This window comes from Lepidochelys kempii, chromosome 16 (genome assembly GCF_965140265.1).
Source record: "Lepidochelys kempii isolate rLepKem1 chromosome 16, rLepKem1.hap2, whole genome shotgun sequence".
Taxonomy (NCBI): domain Eukaryota; kingdom Metazoa; phylum Chordata; order Testudines; family Cheloniidae; genus Lepidochelys; species Lepidochelys kempii.
In genome coordinates, this window is record NC_133271.1 from 9,928,248 (window position 1) to 9,955,780 (window position 27,533).

The window sequence follows — 27,533 nt, forward strand, 5'->3', positions numbered from 1 at the left end:
TTGAGAATCCCTATCCAAACCACCCACAGGATAACAGCAACTTACAGACTGTATCAACCAGATAAATTTACACAGAATAGAACCCACAGGAACTATTCTTGAAATCCTAACAGAGCCCTCACTCATGAAATATTCTGCTTGAACTCAATGGGAGATTAGCTTGAACAGTGGTAGCAGGGTCAGATCAAGGCAAAATAAAAGGAGAGTAGATATTGTGACTCAGTCTAGCCATGCCCTCCCCAGGTGACATTCACCCTGTGTACACAGTCAGCGAAGGGTCTACACACCACTTACATCCTGCTTCAGCTTTTATTTAGTGGGCTCAAGCTCTGCCTAGACCTTTTGCTAGCCTTCTGCCCATGGATGAATTCACCCTTATTGAGCAAATTATTAGCTGTTAGAGCCTTTTTGCCAAATCCATGCTGCTCTGGAATTAGCAGGATTATTCTTCCTCCCTGGAGTACTAGTAAATGGATTTGGAGGGGTTTGGTTTTCCCAACACCAGGGCAAGGTTAGCACAATGAGCAAAGTGTGACTGATGCATGAAACAAAGATTTCAGGCTCTCTTTCTTTAGGGAAAGAGGAAGCCCCAGAACACTTGGGACAATAGGTAAGAACCTCTGCCCTCTCCTGTATACAGAGATTCATTTTTAAAGTGTTAAAGTAACATGGAAACACAACTTAATCATTGTACACAGTTCTCTCGGCTATTCTCCTAAGTGATTTTTTCCTGAACGGTGAAACTCTTGAACCAACTTAGATATTAACTAACATGTGGCTGTCCAGATGATGCAACATCTGCAATAATTGCTCATAGGTTATAGCTGGCTGTAACAGGGCAGTTTGACTCACCACTCTAACGCCTCCTGCTGGTCACTCCAGGAATTAGCTCAGTGCAGCCATGGAGCACCCCTGCAGCAGGTGTCTCGCCCATTGTCTGCTCTGTTGTCTCCACCTTCTCTCAGGGCCGCCCAGCAGATTCAGGGGGCCTGGGGTCTTCGGGGCACTTCGCCAAAGACAAAGAGCGGAAGGACCCCCGCCAACTTGGAGCAGTAGAAGCAGCAGCGGGTCCTTCACTCTGGGTGTGTTTGGCAGCACTGAAGGACCCGCTGCCAAAGTGCCACCAAAAATTCTTGTGGGGGGGAGGGGCCCTGAAAACTCTCATGGGGGCCCCTGGGCAAATTGCCCCACTTACTCCCCCCTCTGGGCAGCCCTGCCCTATGTGGCTGTCTCTGGACCATGGCATCCTCTTCAGGAAATAGCTTCCACAGCCATGCCCCCCAACTCCATTCTCCCCACTTTTGGGGTAATCGGCTGTCCTCAGTCCAGTCCCACCAGCAGTGGGTAACTGTAGTTCCAAGTCTAGCCTGTCCCTCAGGGGACAACTGCAGTCCTTTTTGTTAGCTACTCCCCTTCCAGCAGAGCAAAGGGGGAGACCCAGACCTGCCCACTACTCTGGACCCTGGCCCAGGGACCCTTGAGCAGCAGCCACTTGCTGCCTTCCTCCACTCCCCTCTTCTGCCTGCCTTCCCTGGGCCACCTCCCCATAGTCCTTAGCACCCACTCAGCCTGTGTATCTAGGCCTGCAGTTTGGCAGTGGTCAGCCAAAGCTCCCATTACCCTGCATGCTGTCAGGAAGTCAGTCCCTCTACCAGGAGCCAGTCCTTCTCCTTTGGTGGTCAGGGAGAAACTGATCTCACCTCTACTCAGCAGCCTTTTTATAGGGCCCAGCCTGGCCCTGATTAGCTGCCCACAGGCCCTTTTTAATTGGCTGCCTGTCTGCACAGCCTCACTGGCCTCCTTTAACCCTTTTTCCTCCAGAGTGGGGCAGTCACCCCACCACAGTGGCCCATGTCCGAGTATGTAACTATGTAACTAAAACCCCAGCTGTATAGGATATATGGCACAATAGGGATGTATGTATTTTACAAGCCTATCAAAGGTCAACCACGCCGCCCACCCAGCACAGATGTTATGAAGCAGTTAGCGAATGCAGCCTGAGGTTGCATTCACTTTCTGCTAGTGCACGGTGGAGAGAATACATGCTCACCTGTCCTGAGCTTTACCTCTTCCCCAGCCCTGGATCCCCCACCTCACTGGCAGGCAGGTTCTAGTGTAAGGAAAATTATGGTGCAATCAGCTGTCCCTAACCCTCTTCAAAGAGCAGACGAGATCTGCCCAGTGAGATGCGTCTCATCTAGTAAAGTCAGGGGTACAATTGGGACCTTACGTCCAAATAACCAGGTTTAAAGGCCTTGTCTACATTGCACTTTTTCCTTAAAATTTCCAACTGAGGTGGCTCCACCAGGAGAAGCAGCAGTGGAAGCACTATAGGTCACTGCTTGTGGCCAGGGGGTTGGCAAGACAGGCTCTGAGAGGGGTCAGAAGACATGGTGCCAAAAACTCTTGCACAGCTACTCTACATCAGCGCTGTCACCACTGGCAGAAGTGCATCCTTGGAAGAACAATGGTAGACAAACGGTTTTCCCATCCCATGAAAATCTGAGGTTTCAGAAAAAAACATCCTGTCCCAAATTGCGATGAAAAGTCAAAGTCTCCAATTGTCACAAAACTGAAATTCTTTTTTTTTTTTTAAAGTTGGTTTGGCACTGTCAGGCTCTGAGTTCTAGGTTGTTGGGGACACTGGGGCATGGCCACTAGGTAACTCGAGGGGATGGAAGACCACAAGTGCCGATGAAGCCCCCTCGCACTAGGCCCAGGTGTCCTTGGCCCCCCTCCTGCCTGGAGGCACTCGCAGCAGCTCTGCGTACTAGGCCCAAGTGTCCTTGGCCCCCCCGCCTGGAGGCACACACAGCAGTTATGCTGAGAATCTGCAACAGTATGTTGCAGAGTCAGACTGCCTGAAACTAAGCAAGGCCAAACAGGGGAGATATGGAAGAACAATGCTGAATAAAGCAGCTTTATGTATAGTTTAACAAATGATACAGAGAATCAGGGAACTAGCTGGGAACTGGATTAGCTGGCTATATGGATACTTAGGGCAGCTTGCTATTGGATAAGTATGCTGGGAAAAAGGATGTATAAAAGCCTGTGTAACTTCCTGCTCTGTTGTGCAGGATTTGAGATTTTATTCTCCCTGTACCTTTTTGCAGCTGCAAATAAACTTTTCTGTTTCTCCACCCCGTTGTGATTATTGGGTGTAGCACACCGGGTAACGAACCACTCAAGCTGTTGGTCAGCCTCTCGGCACTGGGTGCCAGCAACAAGGTGATCTTGGCTGATTGTTGGAGCCATGGTCAAGAACAGGTACCAAGGGCTGAAGCCAGCTGTAGACTCGGCATTGGCTGAAACTGGGGTCTGAGGACTGGCTGTGCATGAGAAACAGGATCAGAGTCTGTAGACAAGCCGAATCAGGATCGGAGCTAGAGTCTGGATGCAGGCCGAAGCTGAGCTGGAGTCAGTTTGAGGGGCTGGGGGTCAGGAGGCAGGTGCAGGTCAGGAACAGGGCTGGAGCAAGGTCAGAGTAGGGCACAGACAAAGCTGGAGTGGGCTGGAACAAGGCTCAGGCAAGAATAGGAACCAGATCAAGAGCAGGCTGGAAGCCTGAGGAGACTAACCCCATGAGGCAGCAGGATGCTCCCTGGCCAAGTAGTGGTGTTGTACTGACTAACTTACGGCTCCTGCTCTGGCAGACTCAGTGAAATACCTGTGCCACGGGTCATGTGACCCAGGCCCTGCCCAGGGATAGGCTGTTGAGGTATGCCTGGGGGCGGGGTCACTGCAGGCTTTGCTGGAGGGGTGAGTCATAGCAACTGCAGGAGCAGAGCAACTAAAAACACAGTGCTTCTATAATTGCAAAATATTCTGTTTCAATTTCAACTTTTGGGTTTTTACACTATAAACATCCATCTCCCACTGAAAAGTCTTTCTGCGGAAATAAACTTTGTGTTTGATTTAAAAAGTATCCAAACAGGACATTGACAGTTTCTACACTTTTTTTTGCAAAACAGGAAATTCACCAAAACCAACCTTTTTCTACAAAAGAAGTTTTGGCTTCAACAAAACTGCATTTTTTGATTGAAAAAACATTCCACTGAAAATTCCCAACCAGCTCGAATGTAGATGTTATAAGCTAGACTGAGGAAGCTGTTTGCAGTGCATATCAACAACTTTATTCTGCCTCCTTACTGATGAACATTACTATAGATTCCTATATGCCAGTCCATAGAGTTCTTTAGATTAACTATCTACATAACATAGACCTCTCTTACATGGCACTCCCATAACAGACTCAGCTAGAAGGAGAGAAAAAGTATAACTAATATTTTAGAATCTCTGAATAGAACTTAAAGTAGCTTCCTCATGTATATCAGTGTTGTAACTTCAAAGTCTGAACTCTCAGGAACTTCCAGGGCTAGTAGCAAATACCATTTAGCCCATTAATAATCTAGAAATCTCTTTTCCAGTGGTCCATTTCTACTCCCAATGGATCCCAAGATAATTAGACTTTAAAAGTGTAAGTGTCCCAGGACTACCGAGGAGCCTTTGTGATCTTACACTTGTGTAACTTTGGAGCTACAACCCCACATTTGAGGGGAGAAGGAAAATTTCTTTGCTATAATTATTCTTTGGGTTAGGTTTTTTGCACTTTTTATTTTTAAATAGCCGCTCTTTGAAGTCCTGGGGCAGATGGGTTCATGGATTTCCTTCCTGGTATCTGTATGGTTGGTTTGTTCTCTTTTGAAAGCAAATTGTTCTGGGAGTGAGAACGTGTCTGCAAAGGGCAGAAAAAAGATGCAAAATGAGAATCATTTAGGGTGGGCTATAATGCGCCTTTGCTTCCAGGTTTGAGCATGGGGTGCTGCATAGATTTACCCTTCCAAGAGCAGCCCAGGGAAAGGATTGCACCAGGTGGGACATAAGCTATGCCACCCCTTTACTAGATTCAGATGAATCTTCCTCCATCCCTGGTGCTGGCTCATCTACCTTCTTCAGTGACCTGGAGGACTACAATAAAGGCTTGGTCCATTCCCCTTTTCTACATGGGGCAGGAAATACTGATAGCACAGCTACTGCACCAGGCACCCAAGATTGGAGAAGACCATGCAGAGGGTTGTTTTATGCACTCGTATGCCCCAATGCCATAACATTAGGTTCAGTTACAATATGGACCTCAAAAACCATTTTCACTGTCTTCCTCCTCCTACACAGGAAAGATGGAGCTGGAGAATATATACCGCGTGAAAAAGGTGAGTTTCATATTCTTATGAGCCTGTTATCTCATATTCTGGTAGCATAGCTCGGTCACTTTGCAGTAGCTTAATGTAATTCAAGTCAGCTCTTGTATTTCTAATGCACCTACCCCCCGTGTAGCTCAGTGCAGCTGTGCAACAGGGGAGCAGTGGAAGGATTGTGCAATGCACTTTGGCCCTGATTTCACAAGGGCTGAATGCCCACAGCTCCCGGTGAAATCAGGTGAGAGCTGCAAATGAAGATCAGATGCTGCAATTTTCTAACAAGAGCACAACTGATCCATTTCCTCATATCCACATAACTCTTTTGATCAAGGAAAGTCCTTCAAGTATTTACATCTTCCAATTATAGGTCTTCATCCTGCCCAGGAGCAAAGAACTGCAGAGCGCCGTTGAGCAAGGGGTACCTCATGAGCAGCTGGTGCACCATCTACCCCTGTGACTATACGCCATGACTGTCCGGTGTGACATGGACCTGGATGGCAGAGGATGGATTGCGAGTACGAATCAAGAGTAAAAGAACATGGCCAAGCACTCTTTAGCAAACCAGCCTACTACTCCTGCTCTAAAGTGGGATTGGAGCCCTTAGTACATGGGTTTGATAATAAAATTTGTTGTGCAAGCAAATTAAATATATAAACAAACATACTATGGAATATTATCTAAATTAGTTTTAAATTTAAAATTTGGCTTAAATATCTACAGCTCAGGGTGCAAGGGCCACACGTAATTTAAAAAAAACCAATTGCGACCAGTGTCTAAACTAAAATCCTCCTGAGTTTACCCAACTCCTACTCAGATTAAAACTATCTAGGGCTTTACAATTTAAAACCAACGGCCCAGATCTTCAAATCAGTGAACGTTAGGAGCCTACATACTTTTGAGGATGTGGGCCAACACCTTTAATTGAACCCACAGAAGTGCAAATAGCCCAGTACAGATCCCTGAGCAGACTGATCCCATCGAGCACTCTCTCTCAGCAGGGAAGGAGTAGCATGCTGTGCTAGCTGAAAAATACATTTTTACCAAGTGCATCACAGTGAGCCTGGACTCCACTGTCCAACTTGGATAATAGAGTGGCTTTAATGGGGGTAAAATGTATTCAAAACCTTATCAAAAATACCCACATCAAAATCTGTCTGCCTTGCCTACACAGCGTGATGGGAGAGCAGAAAAGTGGACCCGAGCTAATGTTGTCTAGGGTGACTAACGTTAACTGTGCAGTTCCGCCTTTTTGAATGTTAATTTTGCGTTTTATAGCATTAGTAGTTTGAGAAAACCAGTGTTCTCCTATGGGATTCCTCCACCAAGTCCCCTAAATTTAAGTGCCAGGTTAGCAAAGATTTTTCCCTTGCAATTACTGTGGATGCTACTTTTGGTCAGAGTTTTAGTTACATTTCTTCCTTATAAGAGTTGGTGTAAAGGCTGATTGTGTCATACAGGCAGTTTCTATCACTGTGCACAGGTAGGTAACACAATTCTGGGCTATGCTACCACACACCACCCTGACCATTAGCCATGGGGAGCTGAGCTGAGTCATGGGAAACAAATGGATTTGAACAACATGTAATGCGCTTATTCCCTTTTCAGGATCCAGACCACTTTGCTGCCTTCCACCTGAGCCCTGCTCTTTTCCCTGCAGGCTTTCCAGAGATGGGCAGATGGGTCAGTGGATTTTTTCCCCGTGACTGGAACTCGTAGAGGAGATGTTTTGGAAACCAGCTGACAGAATTCTGGCTGGGGAAATCACAATATCCACCTGTTAACATCGTTTGGTAACTAAATCACTGATGTATTTTTTTCTTATGCTCTCCACGTGGACTGAGTGAGACAGACCAGTAGTGGTTCTGAAACTGCAGCCAGCAATACCCCAGCAAAGAGACTGAAAAACAGTCCTACAACCCCTGGGAGAAGATATGTAATGGGGGAGATCCTCTAGGCCAGCAGACAACCAGCTCTTAGCTCCCTGCAAGAATCCCTGGTGCAGAAGAGGATATAGGGCATGCCAGGCTTAGATGCAGCCCACTCCAGGGCTGGGAAGGTGTATGCCCTGTATGGTCCTGTTCTCTAGATAATCCGGCTGTAAAAGATCAAAAATCTTGAGAAGCTAGCTACAAGCTGTGCAAGCCTCAGGGCATCCCTGACTCCAGTGGGGGGCTGAATTGCCCCCTGACAGTTCCAAGACTGGGGAGGGGAAACACAAGCCAGCCCCTCTTCCCTGCGCTAGGCTTTGCACTGGCTGACGGATGAATTGGGCCCCGACTGCATGATTTACCTACAGCTACGCCCTGGGAGTGGGGTGGAGCACAATCAGCTGGTTCAGAGTGAGGGTGGGCGGGGGCCTTGCATCTGTCCCACCTTTCCCTGTCCCCTTGGGAGCAATGTGCCTTCCCAAGGGCACAGGGAGTGAGCAGTCCCTGAGCACAGGGACAGTGTTTGTGACAGGCTTTTGTATGTCCCCACCATGCATCTGCACAAGAGACAGCCACAAATCTTGCCTTTAGATTATAAGCTGTTCAGGGCAGGGCATCCCTCGGGATCTGTATTGTAAAGTGCCATGTGCATTGATGGCATAGCTCATAATGATCCTCTGCTAAATCAGTGGAGCCAGCCAGGAGAGGAGCTAGCATCTCCTTCTGCTCAATGTATCATGAGAGAGAAGAGACAGATAAAGCTTCTCTCTCCTTAGTTAGAGACAAAGTGCTTTGTTAATGGGCAGGTGTGACTCAGTGTATCACAGTGAGGAGAGACCTAGAATTCCAGTGTCGCCCTCAGCTTTCCTTCTTCAAGAACAAAGAAGAAATCCCACTCAAACGAGATTCTCCAAGCAGAAAACATTTTTATTTCAGGAGAAGCCTCCATAGGAAGCCGGTGCTCACCACAAAATGCACCTGGGAGGGGAGGGTGCACAGCCCCTACCTCACACTAGGGAAGAGGCCTGAATTTCATTTCGGAGAACTTGTAGGAATATTCATTCCCAATACCCTTGTTCCAGAGCACACCATGACCAGGACGATTATGGGCTCCTCGTAAATACATCCCATTCAGGTGGGAGTGATGGCAGCTATTGAACCACCAGGCTCCTTGGAAGGTTTTTGCACAGCTACCCGAATCCAGATCATTGTCACGGTCTGGGGTTGAAAACTTACTGTTCTTCTGGTAGGTTAATGAATCCCCTGTAACAACACACAGACAGGGTTTAAACTTTTTCCTTCCCCTTAATCCTGGGTCAGTTAATTCTGAGGATTTAATCACCTCCGATGTTGCATCCTAGTGGTGCTGGAGAGAGGCTGCCATTATGCTCTGGGCCTACTTGAGGGTGCGGGGGTGAAACTGTGTTTAATAGCCATTGCCAAGTTTGGGGTGGGAAGACTAGGAGGGAAAGACTAGAAGGAAAGTAAAGGAGGGGTGGGAGATGAGGCAACCAGTTCCTATTCGCCTGGCTGGAGGAAAGTGAAGGGAGGATGAGTGGCCCAGCTCTACTTGGTTTCCCCACAACCCAGCTTGAGGAAGTAGAGCCAGAGACATGCACCAAGCTCTTCAGCTTCAGGTGGGGCAGTGGAGGGAAAACACTCTCCACCATAGTCCTTGATCATGGAATTGCACCACCCAAGGAGTAAGTCAGTGCTTCTGCTCTGACCCAAAGGGTGACATGATGCACTGAGAGAAACAGGACAGACAGAATACGTGAGTACCTTCTGGTTCCCTGGCCTTATCAGCATGAGTACCTGAGCACCTCACCTTGGGGAGTGAAGAGACAGGGTCAAGGACCCTCATTACTTCCTTTGGATCAGGCCAAGGGCCTGTTCTGCCTTGCAGGACCTGCCCCTGCTGATTGGAATGAGGTTTTTCCCACTTGTTCCTGTTTAAATACCTGCCCTGTGCGACCAGGACGTGGTCTGGAAGGTCTCAGAGGACGGGTAGAAGCACTTTTCCCCCCTTTCCTCCCAGTTCCATGATGAGAAGCTGGAGCTTTAAAGGGACAATTGAAGCCAGAGCTTTACAGAGACTATGTTAAAATTAAAACTTAAGGTGTTTTTTTCCCCTTAATTTTATGAGCCTGATGCTGCAGCCCTGGGCCAGTCTTTAAAAGGGTAAGATTTGGTTTGTTTCTGCTGCAGGATGTCCTACATCTCCATTGGATGGGCACGTTTTTCCTCTGCTGTGAGCAAGTACAGCACCTACCTGCATCACCTGCCACCATGTCCCCTAGAATCAGTTTGTATTGCTCAGATTCTCCCAAAATGTTGAATGACTTGTACTTGGCAAAATATTTCTTGTTTTCGAAGTCTCCGAGGTCAATGCGCAGCTCGTTATTTCCTGGGGAACACAGGAGCTAAGTGAAATATTCACTACATTCTATCACTTTGCACAATGCTGGGTTTATTTGTGAGGACCCTCACACACCTGGGCTTGACTCACCAGCCTGTGCTGACTCTGGGACTGCCTTAGCTAACCCAGTTTCCATCCCCCACTCTCATCTTTCCGTTGGCAAACAGAACCCACATCTAACACCCTTCACCCAGGCAGGAGATCAGAATATATAGTGTCCATCCCTCTATGGCCTCCGCCAGCAAGACACACAGGTATTTCTGTCCTGGCTCCATTGGTTCCAATGGGGGACTCTGTCACAGTGATTAGAACAGGATTTTGGATCTCAGGGTCAAATAGGAGCTGGAGTGAACCAGCAGGAACAAGGGCAAGGGCAGGGAGAGGGAACAGAACCAGAGACAAAGCTGAGCAGAGTAGCAAAGGCTGGGTGCCCTGATGTATTTGGAATCCCACAGTGTAGCTGGATATTTTGCTACCTGTTGACCCTCTTCTGGCCAGCAAGGATCTGACAAGTGTTTCCACCATTCTGTCTACTAGAGTTCATGGAAAGCAATCCTCAGGGAATGATGCTGCATAGAATCACAGAATCATAGAATATCAGGGTTGGAAGGGACCCCAGAAGGTCATCTAGTCCAACCCCCTGCTCAAAGCAGGACCAATTCCCAGTTAAATCATCCCAGCCAGGGCTTTGTCAAGCCTGACCAAAAAAACCTCTAAGGAAGGAGATTCTACCACCTCCCTAGGTAACGCATTCCAGTGTTTCACCACCCTTTTAGTGAAAAAGTTTTTCCTAATATCCAATCTAAACCTCCCCCACTGCAACTTGAGACCATTACTCCTCGTTCTGTCATCTGCTACCATTGAGAACAGTCTAGAGCCATCCTCTTTGGAACCCCCTTTCAGGTAGTTGAAAGCAGCTATCAAATCCCCCCTCATTCTTCTCTTCTGCAGGCTAAACAAGCCCAGCTCCCTCAGCCTCTCCTCATCAGTCATGTGTTCCAGACCCCTAATCATTTTTGTTGCCCTTCGCTGGACTCTCTCCAATTTATCCACATCCTTCTTGAAGTGTGGGGCCCAAAACTGGACACAGTACTCCAGATGAGGCTTCACCAATGTCGAATAGAGGGGAACGATCACATCCCTCGATCTGCTCGCTATGCCCCTTCTTATACATCCCAAAATGCCATTGGCCTTCTTGGCAACAAGGGCACACTGCTGACTCATATCCAGCTTCTCATCCACTGTCACCCCTAGGTCCTTTTCCACAGAACTGCTGCCTAGCCATTCGGTCCCTAGTCTGTAGCTGTGCATTGGGTTCTTCCGTCCTAAGTGCAGGACCCTGCACTTATCCTTATTGAACCTCATCAGATTTCTTTTGGCCCAATCCTCCAATTTGTCTAGGTCCTTCTGTATCATATCCCTCCCCTCCAGCGTATCTACCACTCCTCCCAGTTTAGTATCATCCGCAAATTTGCTGAGAGTGCAATCCACACCATCCTCCAGATCATTTATGAAGATATTGAACAAAACCGGCCCCAGGACCGACCCTTGGGGTACTCCACTTGATACCGGCTGCCAACTAGACATGGAGCCATTGATCACTACCCGTTGAGCCCGACAATCTAGCCAGCTTTCTACCCACCTTATAGTGCATTCATCCAGCCCATACTTCCTTAACTTGCTGACAAGAATACTGTGGGAGACCGTGTCAAAAGCTTTGCTAAAGTCAAGAAACAATACATCCACTGCTTTCCCTTCATCCACAGAACCAGTAATCTCATCATAAAAGGCGATTAGATTAGTCAGGCATGACCTTCCCTTGGTGAATCCATGCTGGCTGTTCCTGATCACTTTCCTCTCATGCAAGTGCTTCAGGATTGATTCTTTGAGGACCTGCTCCATGATTTTTCCAGGGACTGAAGTGAGGCTGACTGGCCTGTAGTTCCCAGGATCCTCCTTCTTCCCTTTTTTTAAAGATTGGCACTACATTAGCCTTTTTCCAGTCATCCGGGACTTCCCCGGTTCACCACGAGTTTTCAAAGATAATGGCCAATGGCTCTGCAATCACAGCCGCCAATTCCTTCAGCACTCTCGGATGCAACTCGTCCGGCCCCTTGGACTGCAATATGGCAGTGACTGACTGGCTGGCACTGTGATGTCTCACCTTCTAGAGAAGATATATCCATGAATGCTCAAGGTTAGCCACTGCTAGGAAAGGGACAGTTTGGGGGAAACTCAGGTGTCGAATATTTGCTATTCAGACACCATATCAACCTTCAGGTTGAAGCAACCTTGACTGGAGCCAGCAGCACTAGATTGCTATCTATTTCACTTGCTTTTCCTGGAAGAGCTAAGTTCTAAGACATAGGCGATGGTGATGGTGATTCTGGCAGCAGTTTTACCACTATTGGCCCAGTGTGGAAGGCACTGAACAGGGAGTCAGGTCTAAGCTCTATTCACAGCTCTGCCACTAACTTGATGTATGAACTTGGGCAAATTACTTCCTCTCTCTGCACCTTGCTTTATGTGAACAGATACCCTTCTTGATAAAGCATTCTGAGATGTACAGATGAAAGTCACTATGTAAGAGCTACTGTAAGTGTTATGATCACTATAAGACATGTTGCAAAGAAGGGGATTGGAGGGGTGGGCAGAAGAGATTTTAAGAAAAACCGCATCCATGATTTCTTTACCAAATGATGTCAGCAGGTGAATATTGTCATTTCCCAACCAAAATTCTGTCAGCTGGTTGCCAAAACCTCTCTTGTAGGAATCCCAGTTACGATGAAAATCCACTGACCCATCCACCCGTCTCTGGAAAACCTGCAGGGAAACAGGTTGGAGGCTGGTCACATTCATTTTAGTTTTGTGAGACTGGCAGTTCAGGTTCCTCCAGGGTAAGTTGCTCAAATAGTGTATATTATGGTTAATCAGAATTAGACAGCCCATCATTTTAACTTTCTTGTCATTAGCTCTTCTAGAAAGGAGAGAATTAAATTTAGAGTCCTTTCAATGGGCCTCATCTTGAGATCCTTATTCAATTTTTACTCAGTCTTCCCTTAGTTCTCTTCAACAGGGGTTTGCCTTAGGAGTGCCCAAGTAAAAAAAATAAAATTTTATTTTATTTTTTTTAATATATATAAGAAAGAGAGAAAAAGAGAGAGAGAGAAACTTCCCTTGTACAGAACTGGTATTTGGCAGAGTAAAATTTGAATAAGAATCTCAGATTTGGGCCAGTGTAAATTAAAGTTGACAAAAGCCAAATCTACCCACAATTACAAAAATTCACTTCTGTCAAATACTGAGTTTCTCGTGTAACCCCCATGCTCTTACACCATGGCATTTTATTTTATTTCAATTCCATAGTAAGGGAAGGCTGTGATGCGGAGGAGGAACAGATTTGTTGGAAGGTTGCAAAGTCAAGCACACAGAATTAGGAAATGTCAAATTTAAGTTTGCCCATGCAACCTTAATTCAGCTCTTGAGAGTCCAATTTGGGTACTGAGTGAGCCACAGATCTCACAGGAAAAAATGGTATTTGATTTATGTAACTGAAGACGGTATATTAATGTATACACACAAAGGTGCTGAATTATATTATAGAGCCACTACAGTTTTCATTCTAATTCTGAAGAATCCAGTTGATACTTACTACATATGGGAAACTCTCTCTGAAGATTGGCAGGAAAAGAGGTGTATATGTGTGCGCTAAAATTCGGGAGTGTAAATGTTATGCTGAAATCCTCCATTGCACTGCACATGTAACCCTTCTGCCAGGTGGAGTTGGCACCAATAAGGGCCAGGTTCAAAATCTAGGGGTTCCTCTTATAACAATACAAAACAGAACAGGCCTAAACCCTCACTCAGGAATCTTGGAAAACTAACCAGCACCGTTAGGTGCCTCTAATAGGCAATACTTCCACACTTGCAAGCTTTAATTTGGGAGAACACCACAACCACAATTCAAAAATAACATGTAATTGTAAGTAAACACCCATCCCATAGTGCACTGGGAAGTGTCCTTTGCCTCAGTTTTCCATCTTGAGGTATGAAAGTCTGACCAATGTGTGTCTGTTTAACACGCTACTCCCTCTGCTGCACCCCATTCACAGTTGTCTAACTTGGCTGTCATTGGTCAGCAAACACCTAGATTGCACAGGTGCATCCACATGCATTCACCTATCACCTCGGAGGTGTAGGGTGGCGTGCATTGAACAATGCCTCCAACTGCCCGGCAACTAGTTCCCGGCTGCTGCCACGGTTATCTCCGCCATTGTTCTCCCCTTGCTGCCATCTCTACCATTCAGTACCATCTGAGATGCTGTGTTCTGAGGTTCCCCATTTAGGCCCAGCTCTTAGGGATTTCACTGGACAGGGGGGACCCTCCGTGCTGCTGCCTCTTCACGGTCTTTCCCTGCAATGTTGTTCCCGCACCAGCTCTAAGGCTTGGCCCCTACACTTGCTCATCAGTGATTTCAGCTCTAGTAATCACCGAGCAGAAACAAGGAGCTTCTGTTGGGTCCAATCAGCTCTGGCTTCAAACACTGAAGAGAACATAAGAATGGCCAGGCTGGGTCAGACCAAACGTCCATCCAGCCCAGTGCCCTGTCTGCTGACAGTGGCCAATGCCACTGTCCCAGACTGCCCCAGAGGGAGTGAACCTAACAGGTAATGATCTAGTGATCTCTCTCCTGCCATCCATCGTCCCCCTCTGACAAACAGAGGCTAGGGACACCAGTCCTTACCCATCCTGGCAAATCGCCATTAATGGACTTAACCACCATGAATTTATCCAGTTCTCTTTTAAACCTTGTTATAGTCCTAGCCTTCACAACCTCCTCAGGCAAGGAGTTCCACAGGTTGACTGTGTGCTGTGTGAAGAACTTCCTTTTATTCGTTTTAAACCTGCTGCCCATTAATTTCATTTGGTGGCCCCCAGTTCTTCTATTATGGGAACAAGTAAATAACTTTTCCTTATTCACTTTCTCCACACCACTCATGATTTTATAGACCTCTATCATATCGCCCCTTAGTCTCCTCTTTTCCAAACTGAAAAGTCCTAGCCTCTTTAATATCTCCTCATATGGAACCTGTTCCAAACCTCCAATCATTTTAGTTGCCCTTCTCTGAACCTTTTCTAATGCCAGTATGTCCTTTTTGAGATGAGGAGACCACATCTGTACACAGTATTCAAGATGTGGGCGCACCATGGATTTATATAAGGGCAATAAAGATATTCCCGGTCTTATTCTCTATCCCTTTTTTAATGATTCCTAACATCCCGTTTGCTTTTTTGACTGCCACTGCACACTGCGTGGAGGTCTTCAGAGAACTATCCACGATGACTCCACGATCTTTTTCCTGATTTGTAGCTAAATTAGCCCCCATCATATTTTAAGAGAGGAGAATCAAATGGTGTCCAGGACTCTTTAGGCAGAGCCCGCACCATGAGGAACAGGAACACTTGGCACCACCCCGTCTCCTCTTCAATGGGATTTAGCATCTCTACCTCCTGCTTACCAAGGGAGAGTCAGTCGATTGCGACACCCTCAGTCATGGCATGCGAAGCACAGTTCTGCTGCTCTTTGATCGTACAACAAAGAGAACATTACCCCACATTGAATACTAAAGTGAATTGTAACCCAAAACCAGCCAAAATTGATCACTTTTGCAAAGCCAGTCTGGCTGCTGAAAACGTAGGCAGAGTGGGTATGTCCATACAAATACAATCTGCTCCTAAAGTCTTTTCTCCAGGTCACTAGATGTCAGGGGAAAGCTCATTCAGGCCCCACTTACACACATAACTAATGTTTTAATAGGGAACTCCCTGTTAGATTCACTGAAGAAAAAGCTGTGAAATAGGAATTTGCTTTGTATTTAATATTCATGCTATGGCTGTATATTGAAGACTCTGCCTAAGAGAACTCATTTTGAGACAGGCACACATTTGCATAAGCGTCCAGTGAACTTCATTACGCTCAGTTCTTACTTACAAGCCATCCCCCACCATCTGTGTCCATGTCACACAGCACGGTCATGGCAGCACAGCCTTCGGGGTAGATGGTGTACCAGCCGCTCATAATGTGCCCTCTGGCTAACAGCTCCTTGCAATCCTTTGCACCTGCAGAGAACAGGAATTTAAAACTTTAGTTTGCACCAAATGGGAAGGATTCAAAATTATCTTATTCTAATGATTTACCATTTTGAGATGTATAACTTAATTGAAAATACATGATTACTTATTTACAAAAGGCAAGAAATGTTTGAGTAAAAGGTTCTATAGCCATATAAATAAAAAGGAAACAAGGACAGAAGTGGGACTGTTAAACACGGAGAATGGGGTAGAGATTAAAGATAATCTAGACATGGCCCAACACCTAAACAAATACTGTGCCTCAGTTTTGAATGAGGGTAATGAGACGCTTAGGTTTTGGCAGGGTGGTTAATGGCAATGAGAGTATGGAAGTCGAAATTACCACATCTGAGGTGGAAGTCAAACTCAAGCAGTTTAATGGGACCAAATTGGGGGCCCAGATAATCTCCATCCAAGAATATTAAAGAAACTGGAACATGAAATTGCAAGTCCAGTAGCAAGAATTTTTAAAGAATCCACAAACTCAGGTTACTGGTGCATTGCTAACAGAATACCTATTTTTAAGAAATGGGGGGAAAAGTGATCTGGTAAACTTCAGGCCTGTTAGTTTGACCTCAATTGTATGCAAGGTCTTGGAACAAATTTTGAATGAAATAGCTGTTAAGGACATAGAGGTAAATACTATCTGGGCTAAAATACAACATCGTTTTACCATAAGTAGATTGATCAGGTTGGTCTGGCAGACTTTCTTTGAGAAAATAACTGATTATTTAGACAAAGGAAATTAAGTAGATCTGATTTACCTGGATTTCAAGTAAGGCATGTGATACAGTTCCAAATGGGAAATTAGTTAAATTGGAGAATATGGGGATTAATATGAGAATTGAAAGGTGGATAAGGAACCGATTGAAGGGGAGACTACAATGGGTCACGGTGAAAGGTGAACTGTCAGGCTGGAAGGAGGTGACTAGTGAAGTTCCTGAGGGATCAGTCTTGGGACCAATCTTATTTAAAATATTTTAGTGACCATGGCACAAAAAGTGGGAGTATGCTAATAAAATCTGCAGATGACACAAAGTTGGAAGGTGTTGTCAATCTTGAGGGGGACCAGAATAGCATACAAGAAGACCTGGAGGATCTTGAAAACTGATGTGATAGAAATGGGATGAAATTTAATAGTGCAAAGTCATGCACTTAAGAACTAACAATAATAATTTTTTCTATAAACTGGGGATATATCAGTTGGAAGCAACAAAAGTAGGAAAATACCTGGCTATGTTGTTTGATCACAGGATGACTATGAGGTGCTAATGTGATGTAGCTGTGAAAAAAGGCTATTGTAGTCCTAGAATGCATCAGGGGAGGTATTTCTGGTAGAGAAAGGGAAAGGTTAGTACCACTATACAAGGCACTGGTGAGCCCTCATCTGGAATACTGTGTGCAGTTCTGGTCTCCCATGTTTATGAAAGATTAATTCAAACTGAAACAGGTGCAGAGAAGGTCTACTAGGATGATCAGAGAAATGGAAAACCTACCTTATGAGAGGAAACTCAAAGAATTTGGCTTGTTGAGCCTAGCCAAATGAAGGCTGAGAGGAGATATGAATGCTGTCTGTAAATACATCAGAGGGATAATTACCAGAGAGGAAGAGGAGTTATTTAAGTTAAGCGCCAATGTGGACACAAGAACAAATGGATATAAACCAGTCATCAACAAGTTTAGGCTTGAAATTAGACAAAGATTTCTAACCATTAGAGGAGTGAAGTTCTGGGAACAGCCTTCCACAGGGAGCAGTGTGGGCAAAAAAACAAACTGGCTTCAATACTGAGAATGATAAGTTTATGGAGGGGATGGTATGATGAGACTGCCGACAGTGGCATGTAGCTCACACAGGACTGCTAGCAGCAAATATCCCCTGTGGATGTTGATGGGACATTAGATGGGGAGGGCTCCGAGTTACTGCAGAGAATTCTTTCCTTGTGCCTGGCTGTTGGGTCTTGCCAAAATGCTCATGTTCAACTGACCACCATATCTGGGGTTGGAAAGGAGTTTTCCCCCAGATCAGATTGGCAGAGACCATGGGGTCTTTTCCACCTTCCTCTGCAGCATGGGGCATGGGTCATTTGCAGGTTTAAACTAGAGTAAATGGTGGATTTTCTGTAACTTAAAGTCTTTAAATCAAAATTTAAGGACTTCAGTAACTCACCCAAAGATTAGAAGTATATTACAGGAGTAGGTGGGCAAGGCTCTGTGGCCTGCAATGTTCAGGAGATCAGATAAAACTATCATGATGGTCCCTTCTGGACTTAAAATCTATCAATCAGATGATTGAACACAGATAGATTTTCCCCACAGCATTTTCATCAGGACTCCCATTTCAAAAGAATTAAAATATCACAATCTTAATGAAAATGAATTCCTCAGCATCACACTGAAAATCTGTATATGAAGTTTATAAAAGGGACTTCCTTCTAGTACTTAACTGCTGTGGCAGAGGTCACCTCATCTGTTACTAGGCTAGAGATGGCCTTTTTCTCATAGGGGACTCTAGTGGGACTATTTCTGTGAGTAAGGAAAACAGGATTTGGCCCATTGTCATTAGCAGAATTTATATGGAATGGAATTCCATTAAATCTGTTGCTGCTGACACAGCATCAGTTATATGATCTCTGTTTCTCAAAAAGTGAAATTCACACACTTTCCTCTCTTCATGGAGCAGATATACACTGGACTTTGATACCTGAACGGGATAACTGGCCAATTATTATCGCAAACTCACCTTTCTTACACTGGATATTGTCCAGCTGCCTCACATCTGTGCAGAGAAAGAAACCCAGTGGAAGTGGGTTAAAACCAGAGAAAAGAGCATTTTTTTCTTAACTCTTATTCAGTTCTAACAGTTGTGTCTATTTTTCTGAGTCAAACCATTTATAAGAACACAAGAATGGCCATACTAGGGCAGACCAATGGCCCATCTAACCCAGTATCCTGTCTTCTGGCAGTAGCAAGTGCCAGATGTTTCAGAGAGAATGGACAGAACAGGGCTACTGTTGAGTTATCCATCCTCTGCCATCCAGTCTCAGGATCTGACAGTCAGAGATTTAGGGCTATCCAGAGCATGGGGTTGCATCCCTGACTATCTTGGCTAATAGCCATTGATAGAGACCTATCTTCCATGAACTTCTCATTCTTTTTTGAACCCAGTTATACTTATACTTTTGGCCTTCACACCATGATCTGACAATACGGGTTGACTGTGCATTGCGTGAAGAAAGTACTTCCTTTTGTTTTAAACTTGGAGTCAATTAATATCATTCGGAGACTCGTAGGTCTTGTGTTACGTGAAGGGGTAAACAACACTTCCTTACTCACTTTCTTCCCAGAATTCATGATTTTATAGAGCTCTCTCATATCCCCCCTTAGTCATCTCTTTTCTAACATGAACAGTCCCTGTTTTTTTAAATCTCTGGTCCATTGTCCTAATTGCCTTTGTTGCCCTTCCCTTAACTTTTCCAGTTCTACTGTATCTTTTTTGAGATGGGGCAACCAAAATTGCACTCAGTATTCAAGGTGGAGGTGTACTGTGGATTTATATATGCCTTATGATATTTTCTCTTATTATTTATCCTTTTCCAAATGGTTCCTAATATAGTTAACTTTTTTCACTGCCGCCGCACATTGAGTGGATGTTTTCAGAGAACTATCCACAATTCCAAGATCTCTTTCTTGAGTGGTAGCAGCTAATTTAGACCCCATCATTTTGTACGTATATACAGTTGGGATTATTTTTTCCAATGTGCGTTACTTTGCTCTTATCAACATTGAATTTCATCTGCCATTTTGTTGCCCAATCACCCCAGTTAGCCAGATCCCTCTTCGTTGTCATCTTTGGACTTATTTTGAGTAATTTTGTACAGTCTTCAACCTTTGCAATCTCACTGTTCACCCCCTTTTCCAGATAATGTATTTGTTGAACAGTACAAGTCCCTGTCCAGATCCTTGGGGGACGCCACCATTTACCTCTTTCCATCTGAAAATTGACCATTTATTCCTAACCTTTGTTTCCTATCTGTTAACCAGTTACTGATTCATGAGATGACTTCTCCTACTCCATGACTGCTTACTTTGCTTAACATGCTTCGAAGGGACACAACCTCACACTGGTATGAAAGAGACTAACAGCTCTTCTGGGCCTGTTCCACGCTAACAAGATGCACCTGCAAGGCTTGTTCAACCTGGAGGAGGAGGAGCTTAAAAGGGGGAATTTCCCAAAGGAAGGGGTAGTGAACAGGAAGAACGCTGCTCCACCTAGAGGCTGCTGGTAATAGAAGTAGTCCAGCTGAGGAAGAGACCGCCACAAGGCGCACCACTCCCAAAGCTGCCCTGATTGACAGCAAAGCAACACACCCCAGGAAGAGGGGTAGAAGGTAAACCATGCAAAGGGGCAATAGACTCTGAAAGACTAAGCCCTTAGAACTGGATATCCTGGGGCTGTCAGAGAGACTGGCCCTCTTTCCAGATGGATCCACATCTTTTACAAGGCAAATCATGGGCGGCAGGTGAACAAGCTGTTAGGAGAGGCTAGCCCCCTCATGACCCACCCCTCCCCCTCCTCTTCTGCCCCCACAGCCGGAGCCCAGAGCAGCACCCTGCCCCCTCCCGTGCACTCCCAGGTCTGGGCCTTGCAAGCACCAGCCCCAGCCTGCCTGCCCCAGCCTCTCCACCATGGAACAGCTGGAAGGGAACTGGAAGTAGGCAGGAGAGAGACTGGAAGCGGAGTGTGGACAGGGCCATACTAGTCCGTTTGGGGAGGCACAGCCTCCGCCCGGCCTATGACGCCCACCGTTCAATGAAGGGAAGGGAAGGGAAGAGGGCGAACTGTTCCTCTGCCCGTGTCCAACAGCCTCAGAGAGCTTCCCCATGCGCTGCCAACTGGGGGAGAGAAGAGGGCAAATGACTGACAGGGAACCCTCCCCCCCAAAACTGTCGAGAATGTGGGCAAACTATCCCAGATACAAAAAAAACACCCAACCAAACAAGCCTTAGAGCTGACAGAGCTCAGCTGTTCCGCACAGCCGGGGGGCCGGCGCAGTGCCATAAGTGGGCAGCAGCGATGCTGTTGAACCTGCTGCTGCAGTTGCTGCAGCAGCAGATCACCCCGCAGCAGGTTCAGGCCACCCAACAGCTGCTGCTGAGGGAACGGATGACCCCGCAGCAAGAGTTCCCAAAGGAAACGTTACCGCAGATGACATCAGCGCTATGCCCGTATGCGGGTCCAGGGATGCATGCTTCAACAGAAGGGGTCCCTCCACCTGTACCAGTGAAGTTCACCAAGAAGGACTTCAAGTAAGTGAAGTCCACCATCTTGGACTATCTGGATATTTCAGAAGAAACCTACCGCCAATGGTTTAGAGCCGGGAGCTACCCCAAGGGGGCACGACCCCGAATGGTAGCACGATGACTGAAAACACTCCTGGAAGCGTCTCCATCCAGAGGAATGCTCAGGGACCCAAGTGGCTGAGGCCTTTGTGTCTAGAGCAATTTATAAAGATTGCCTATGGAAGGCAGGGAGTGGAGACAATGGCATCTCCAAGGGAAACTATCAGAAGCAGTCAGGTTAATGGAGGAATTTGTAGAAGCCAAAGGGTCACTAAAGGCAGAATTACCTTAGGCATCAGCAGGACAAGGGACCTGGGCAGGGTGAGCCACAGTCCACAAGGAGGTGAATCCCAAAGGGGCCTCTCAGATGGCCACTTTGACACAGGGCAGGCCTAGAGGGTGAGTACAATGCAGCCAGTGGAACCGTCAGGCACCCCAGAGAACTGAAGCTCATAGACGAAGGTCCAACCAGCACCTCACAGGCAAGCTTCCCTCAAGACTAGGAAAGAGGCTAGCAACCCCAGCCCATTAATAGGCTATTCCTGTGGGCTGGCAGGGCACATAATGAGGGCATGCCCACTGATGGAGTGAGAGTACGCCCAGGTGGACGGCAGAAATCCAGGCACAGGAGAAAACTCCCCCTAAGTTGGTGGTCCCGGTGATGGCCCAAGGGAAGCTGGTTCAAGGACTCTTGAACTCTGGCTGCAGCCAGACAGTGGTCCGGACCTCCATGGTGGGAAGTGACACCACTCCCAAGACAACAATCTATCTTCAGTGTATCCATGGCAATGTCAAGACCTACCCCACCCAGCAACTACAGCTGGCAGTGGGAGCCCATACTGCAGTAATAACCGTAGGGATAACTGCAGCCTTAGCAGAAAAGTTGGCCTACCTTGTGATTACAGGCTAGGGTGGCTTTTTTTTTTTTTTGCAGCAAGTATTTAATACCTAGGCCTGGGCCACAAGCAAGAACAGAGGCCAAGTAGTAACACCAGCTCTCCGGAGCTTGGCAAGCCTTAGGGAAACAAATGACCTTGGGGAAGAGATGTCCCAAGCAACACAGCTGCAGACCCCCACAGGGGAGAAAGAAGCAAACCATTAGGACCTGGAGGCTCTCTGATGGGATGGAAAGTTTTGTGCAAGAACAGAGGAACGACCCTATGTTAAACCGTATATATGAGCAACTGGTCCCCATAAACGGGGAAGCAGCAGTCTCAGGGAGGCGATCAATACCTGCACTTCGCACTCAAGAAGGAGCACTTGTACCAAATTGAGAAGAATCAGCAAACTGGGGGGGTGAGGGACCAGCTGCTTATACCATGCCAGTATCACCAGTCCATCTTGCAGCTGGTGCATGATATGGGAGACAGAAGACACAGGCCTGGATATTCGCTAGAGTCTATTGGCCACAGGCATACACCATGAAGTGACAAAATACTGTTCCTCCTGCCCAGCATGTTGACTAGCATGCTAGTGATCATTGACTATGCAGCCAGGTATCCAAAGGGGACGTGAATAACGTAGCTGAAGTTGACGTACTTAGATCCACTTACTGCGGCGTCTTCACTGTGGTAAGTTGACTGCTGCTTCCCCATCGACTCCGCCTGCGCCTCTCGTGGCGGTGGAGTACGGGAGAGCGCTCGGGGGTCGATTTATTGCGTCTAGACTAGACGCGATAAATTGACCCCCCCCCCCCCCGCTGGATCGATTCCTGCCCACTGATCTGGCGGGTAGTGTAGACATACCCTGAGTCTCTGCTCCCCATACCGTACTATGCAATGGATATTGTAGATTGAGGTTCCCAGGACTGGGGCCGAGGTTCCAGGTGCAATCCTCACACTTCTGCACAAACACCAACCTTTCCTGCTAGGGGGGTCAGATGTAACCCCTGGAACAAGCACCACACTTAACAAGAGCACAACACTTATCTGACCCAGGCAAAGCCAGGTGCAGACCCAGGTCTGGATCCCCAACAGGGGTTACACAGACTCCCTCTCCCTAGGCACAGCATATAGCAAAACAGCTCTTCCCCATGCCTGGGTAGACACACAGTCTCTCTACCATGTGCCAATACAATCCCTTCCCTCCAGTGGATCCGTCAACCTGTCCATGCAGTTTTGGGCTGGTGCTGGCTCAGCATCGTGGGTTGGCTGCTGGTCTCAACTCCAGGCTGGGCATTTACAAGAATCTCCTTTTGCCAGCAGCCAGTTCTCCTCCAAGCAGCTTCCTCTCTGTCCAGCCCAGGGCTCCTGCCTCTTCTTTGTTCGCTTTTTCAGTTTCCCAGGCTTGTCTCTCATCCCACCCCCGTCTGCTCGTTCACTCAAACCCTCCCAAGGGTCTGAATTAATTCTGCATGTTTGATTGCCACTTCCCCTTAGCCAGTCAGATTTGTGCAGAGTAAGGTTGCCAACTCTACTGAACCGGACACCATTGACACAAATGGGGATGCCCTTGCTGCAAAATGGGATCTGGTCCATCCGGTCTGGGAGAATTGACAACCTTAGTGAAGAGAAATGGGAGAAAGGGGAAGGAGCTCTCTCACCAACTCTACACCACTCAACAGGAACAAAGATCTGGTTTCTTCAAAAAGTAAGAGAGTATCTGGGCACCACTGTCTGTGGCTTATTTGAGATCAGAAACTTATTTCTCCTTCACCAGGAGAGCCCTGCAGGGTTGGCTGTATAAGGGGAAGTTACTTGATTTAGGAATAGACGGTCCCAACGAGTGGATGTAGCAGTGTAATGGTCCTCATTCGAGGTCTGGTTGGGGGGTGTGGCCTAGTGGCCATGGCTGCAGTCCCTGGCTGCCAAGGGGGTCGTGGGGAGGGGAGCCTGGACCCTCCCACTCCACCAGGCTCTGACCCAGGGCCCTTTGGTCTACCAGTAGTCTGGCAACCAAGGCTGTTTAAGCTTGTCCTCCCCATGCTTCTTCCTCTCATCCCTTACACCCCCTGGGTCAATTTAGTCCCTCTGCTCTGCTCTGGGCTGCTGGAGCTGTGGGCTGCAGGTCTGCTCACCTCCAGCTCTGCCACACAAATCAGCGAATTCCCGGCCTTTTAATTCCTCCAGCAGATGGAACATTTGCAGCAGGTGTGGCGGGATGGGGCTGACTGAGCCCAAAGTAATCCCTTAACCCCTTGCTGCCCAGGGTGGGGTTTGTACACCCAATCACACCCTCCCCCTCAAGACAGAGCCAGGGGAGCTGGGGCCATCCGATTGCTACCCTCCTCCCTGGAAAAGAAGTCAGCATTCTGATGGGCTTTCCTGGCTCAATGCTGAATTTGGAACGTGTTGGGCTGGAGAGAGAGGTACCAGTGCAACAGGCTGAGGTGTGTCTCCTTCATAGTGTTTAGCCATCTTAACGGAGCACGGTCTGTGACAAGCTTGAAAGGGTTTCCCAGGAGATAGTATCGAAGCTAATCTATGGCCCATTTTACTGCCATCCCCTCCTTCTATATGACAGAGTAGGTCCATTCATGTGGGAACAGTTTGCAGCTCAAATAAAAAGGGAGGAACACCCTGTGCTCTATTTCCCAAGATAAAACAGCGCCCAGTCCCACATCGGAAGCATCTCTCTGCAAAATGGATTCTTTGGAGAAGTCTGGACTGAGTAGGACCGGTTCTGTATAGAAGTGTTCTTTCAATTCTTGAAAAGCCTTTTCAAAGGTCTTAGACCAGTGCACTTTCTTGGGGCTGTTTGTGACCAGATCTGTGAAGTTGGTGCCTTGGCCAGTGAGAATCTCCTGCGGAACTCCTACTCGAGCAAAGACTTTCCATAGTCTCTGTATTGGTATTGTGCAGTGGGATTGCCTCAGAATAGTGAGTAGCATAATCAACTATCACCAACAGGTATTTGTATCTGGTGGCATTTTTCCCCCCCAGAGGACCAACAAGGTCTGTACCAATTTATTTGAAGGGGACATCAACAACTGATAGAGGGACAAGGGGGACTTTCATCCCACCTTTTGGCCTGAATAGCTGGCATTCAGATCAGGAGTTGCAAAAGTTCTTAACTTCTTGATGTATACCAGGCCAGAAGAAATTGTTTAAGATCCAGGCCAGCGTTTTCTCCTGTCCAAGGTGGTCTGCGGAGGGGATGGCATGGGCCAGTCCCAAGACTTCTCATCGATGCAGCCAAGGTACAAGGAGCTGTGGCCAAATTTCTTGCATCTGATGGTCTTTTTCCAGCCAATATAGTTGTTCCGCCTGGATCTCAAAGTGGAGGTACTGTGCATCCCGGTGGGGGATCTACAACTTTGCTGTTAACCACTGGGAGTTGTTCATATGCATGGCTCAAGGTCTCATCCTCCCTCAGGTCTTAAACAAAATCCATCACTCAAGTCAGTAAGTCCCCTTCCTAGAGCGGGGTTTGTAAAATCTCCTCATTAGGAGGATCTTCTGGCAGCACTTCCTCTTGGCTTCCTCTTCCTCCCCGGAGTCCCGCACCTCACCTACTCCAGTCAGTGTCACAGCCAGGGTTCCTGGCCTACCCTGGTTCCCTTGGGCACGTCCTCCTGAGGGCAGCGTGCAGATGGATGGAGCCTCCCTGAACCTAGGGGCTGCACAGATCAGATGGCCACTTCTAGGAGCCGTGCAGAGCCAAGGTAGGTAGGGAGCCTATCTTAGCCCTAGGCCCTTGCTGTGCTGCCAACCAGACTTTTAATGGCCCAGTCGGCACTGCCAACCAGAGTCCCTTTTCGACGGGGTGTTCAGGTCGAAAACCAGACACCTGGCAACCCTAACTGGTGCACACTAGAATTTACACTCCAGGAGGTGCACACCAATTTACAGTATAGACAAGCCCTTAGGCTCCTGAGCAATTTATGGTCAGATTTTCAAAGGTATTTAGGCACTTCAGGAGGAATCCCCTATTGGAATTTTCAAAACTGCCCATTAGGCACCTAAACTCCCATTGATTTCAGTGGGACTTGGGTACTTAACTAACTTAGGCACTTTTGAAAATCCCGTTAAGTACTTATCTGCATCATTAGAGGCCTACATACCTTTGACAATCTGGCCCTTAGGCACTTTGAAAGTTTACCCTTAGGTTTTGAGCAATTATTGAAGATGATGCCACACTTGGATGGGCGCAAGCTACTGTATACCATGATTGTTACACTTTTCTTACATCACATCACAAAGGGGAAGATCAGTGGGTGGAGCTCAATATTGCACGCAAAGAAATTAGTCAGAAAGTTTCCCGTATCATCCTAATGCTAGCGATTTAATCATTAAAACTTAAATGCTTCTCACCAAATGCTGTTGTCCCAGGGATTCCTTTTTCTCCTAAAGAAAGAAAACACAGACTTAAATACTTATACTACTTAAAGACTACGCCCTGATCTAAGTGGTGCCGTCTTTTATGTATTTATTTCTATTTTAAGGGGGGAAATGTTTTCCAAAAAGTAATGGGAGAACGGGGCGGGGGGGCAGGAGGAGGAGTGAAGTACAAAATCAAAAATATAGGGGGAAACACACAGTTCTGCTATTCCTCTCTTACCAGAAGAAGAGAGATTTAATTTCATTGGGTCATTTTCAGCTCAGGTTTTCCAGCACCGCACATTCTACGCATAAACATTTTAACAGTTGTGCTGAGATGAAGCCCTGCCTATCCAACAGGTGGTGTATTTGTTTAATACTGCATTCTAAGTTACATTCTGCCAATAAAGAGAATCACAAGGATATTCAACATACTGAAAAGAACTTTTCCAAAGCAGCATGTTTGCTCAGATCCAAAACAGGAGAAGTGCAGACCCCATGAAAAAAAAATCTAAGGCATTAAAAGAATTTGGGGCTACTTAATTGCTTTGATACTACTTAATTGCTTGTAAGTCCAACGTCAAGGACTCAGCACAGTAGGGGGCTGGTGTAGATCAGTGGAGCTCGCAGAGGTTCCAGTCCCATGCTGGGCCTTCAGTTGGTCTGACGACCTTGAGGCTGGGAAGAGGGCTTACATTTCCAAACAGAGGCACCTGAGGGTAGTGACCAGAAGCTCCATTTAGGGAGCAAAATAAAAGTTGCCCGAAACCAGAATTCGTCTGAAGTTTGACAATCTGGGCCAGGTTCTTTTGTGCCTGGTGGAGGCTGCATTCCCTGGTGATTTAATCTCATTGCCCGCTCAGTCATGTTGTTAGACACCAGTCTAAGGTGAGGCCGGGTTTAGTTATCTTTTAGTTTAACATTTGCCTTTTATTTCTTCTATAGGCTGCAACCAGAAAGGACCCCGCTTTCCCTCCATGCCAGTCAGCACATGGTAGCGCAAGCTGCGGCCTTGTCAGTGGAACTAGCAAGGACTGCTCAGGCCTGCATTCCCCTGGTGCTTGCAGAGGCATTGGCTCTGTCTCCTGGTGGTCAGAGGAAGCAGGGAACGAAGAGCCACAATCTGGCCCCCAGTATCAACTTTACCTCTTACACCCTCAGTCTCTGTCCCCATGAAGAGCAGCAGAAAGGACCTGGCTCCAATCCTGCAGCCCTCATTCAAGGACAGTCGCAGGGACACCAGAGAGACTGCTGCTG

General features: G+C 46.9%; 1 protein-coding gene across 1 annotated transcript in view; it reads right to left on the minus strand.

The window, feature by feature from the left end:
• Positions 1–8,068: 8,068 nt before the first annotated feature.
• The window catches only part of LOC140899194 (ficolin-2-like), a 34,648-nt gene continuing 15,183 nt past the window's right edge, over positions 8,069–27,533 (minus strand). Inside the window, exons 7-12 of the mRNA XM_073314219.1 lie at positions 26,271–26,303; positions 18,419–18,454; positions 15,539–15,666; positions 12,239–12,368; positions 9,399–9,533; positions 8,069–8,389 (exon numbers count right to left, since the gene is read on the minus strand). Coding sequence (XP_073170320.1) covers positions 8,139–8,389; positions 9,399–9,533; positions 12,239–12,368; positions 15,539–15,666; positions 18,419–18,454; positions 26,271–26,303 — 713 coding nt within the window. The 3' untranslated portion in view covers positions 8,069–8,138. The remainder of the gene's footprint in view (positions 8,390–9,398; positions 9,534–12,238; positions 12,369–15,538; positions 15,667–18,418; positions 18,455–26,270; positions 26,304–27,533) is intronic.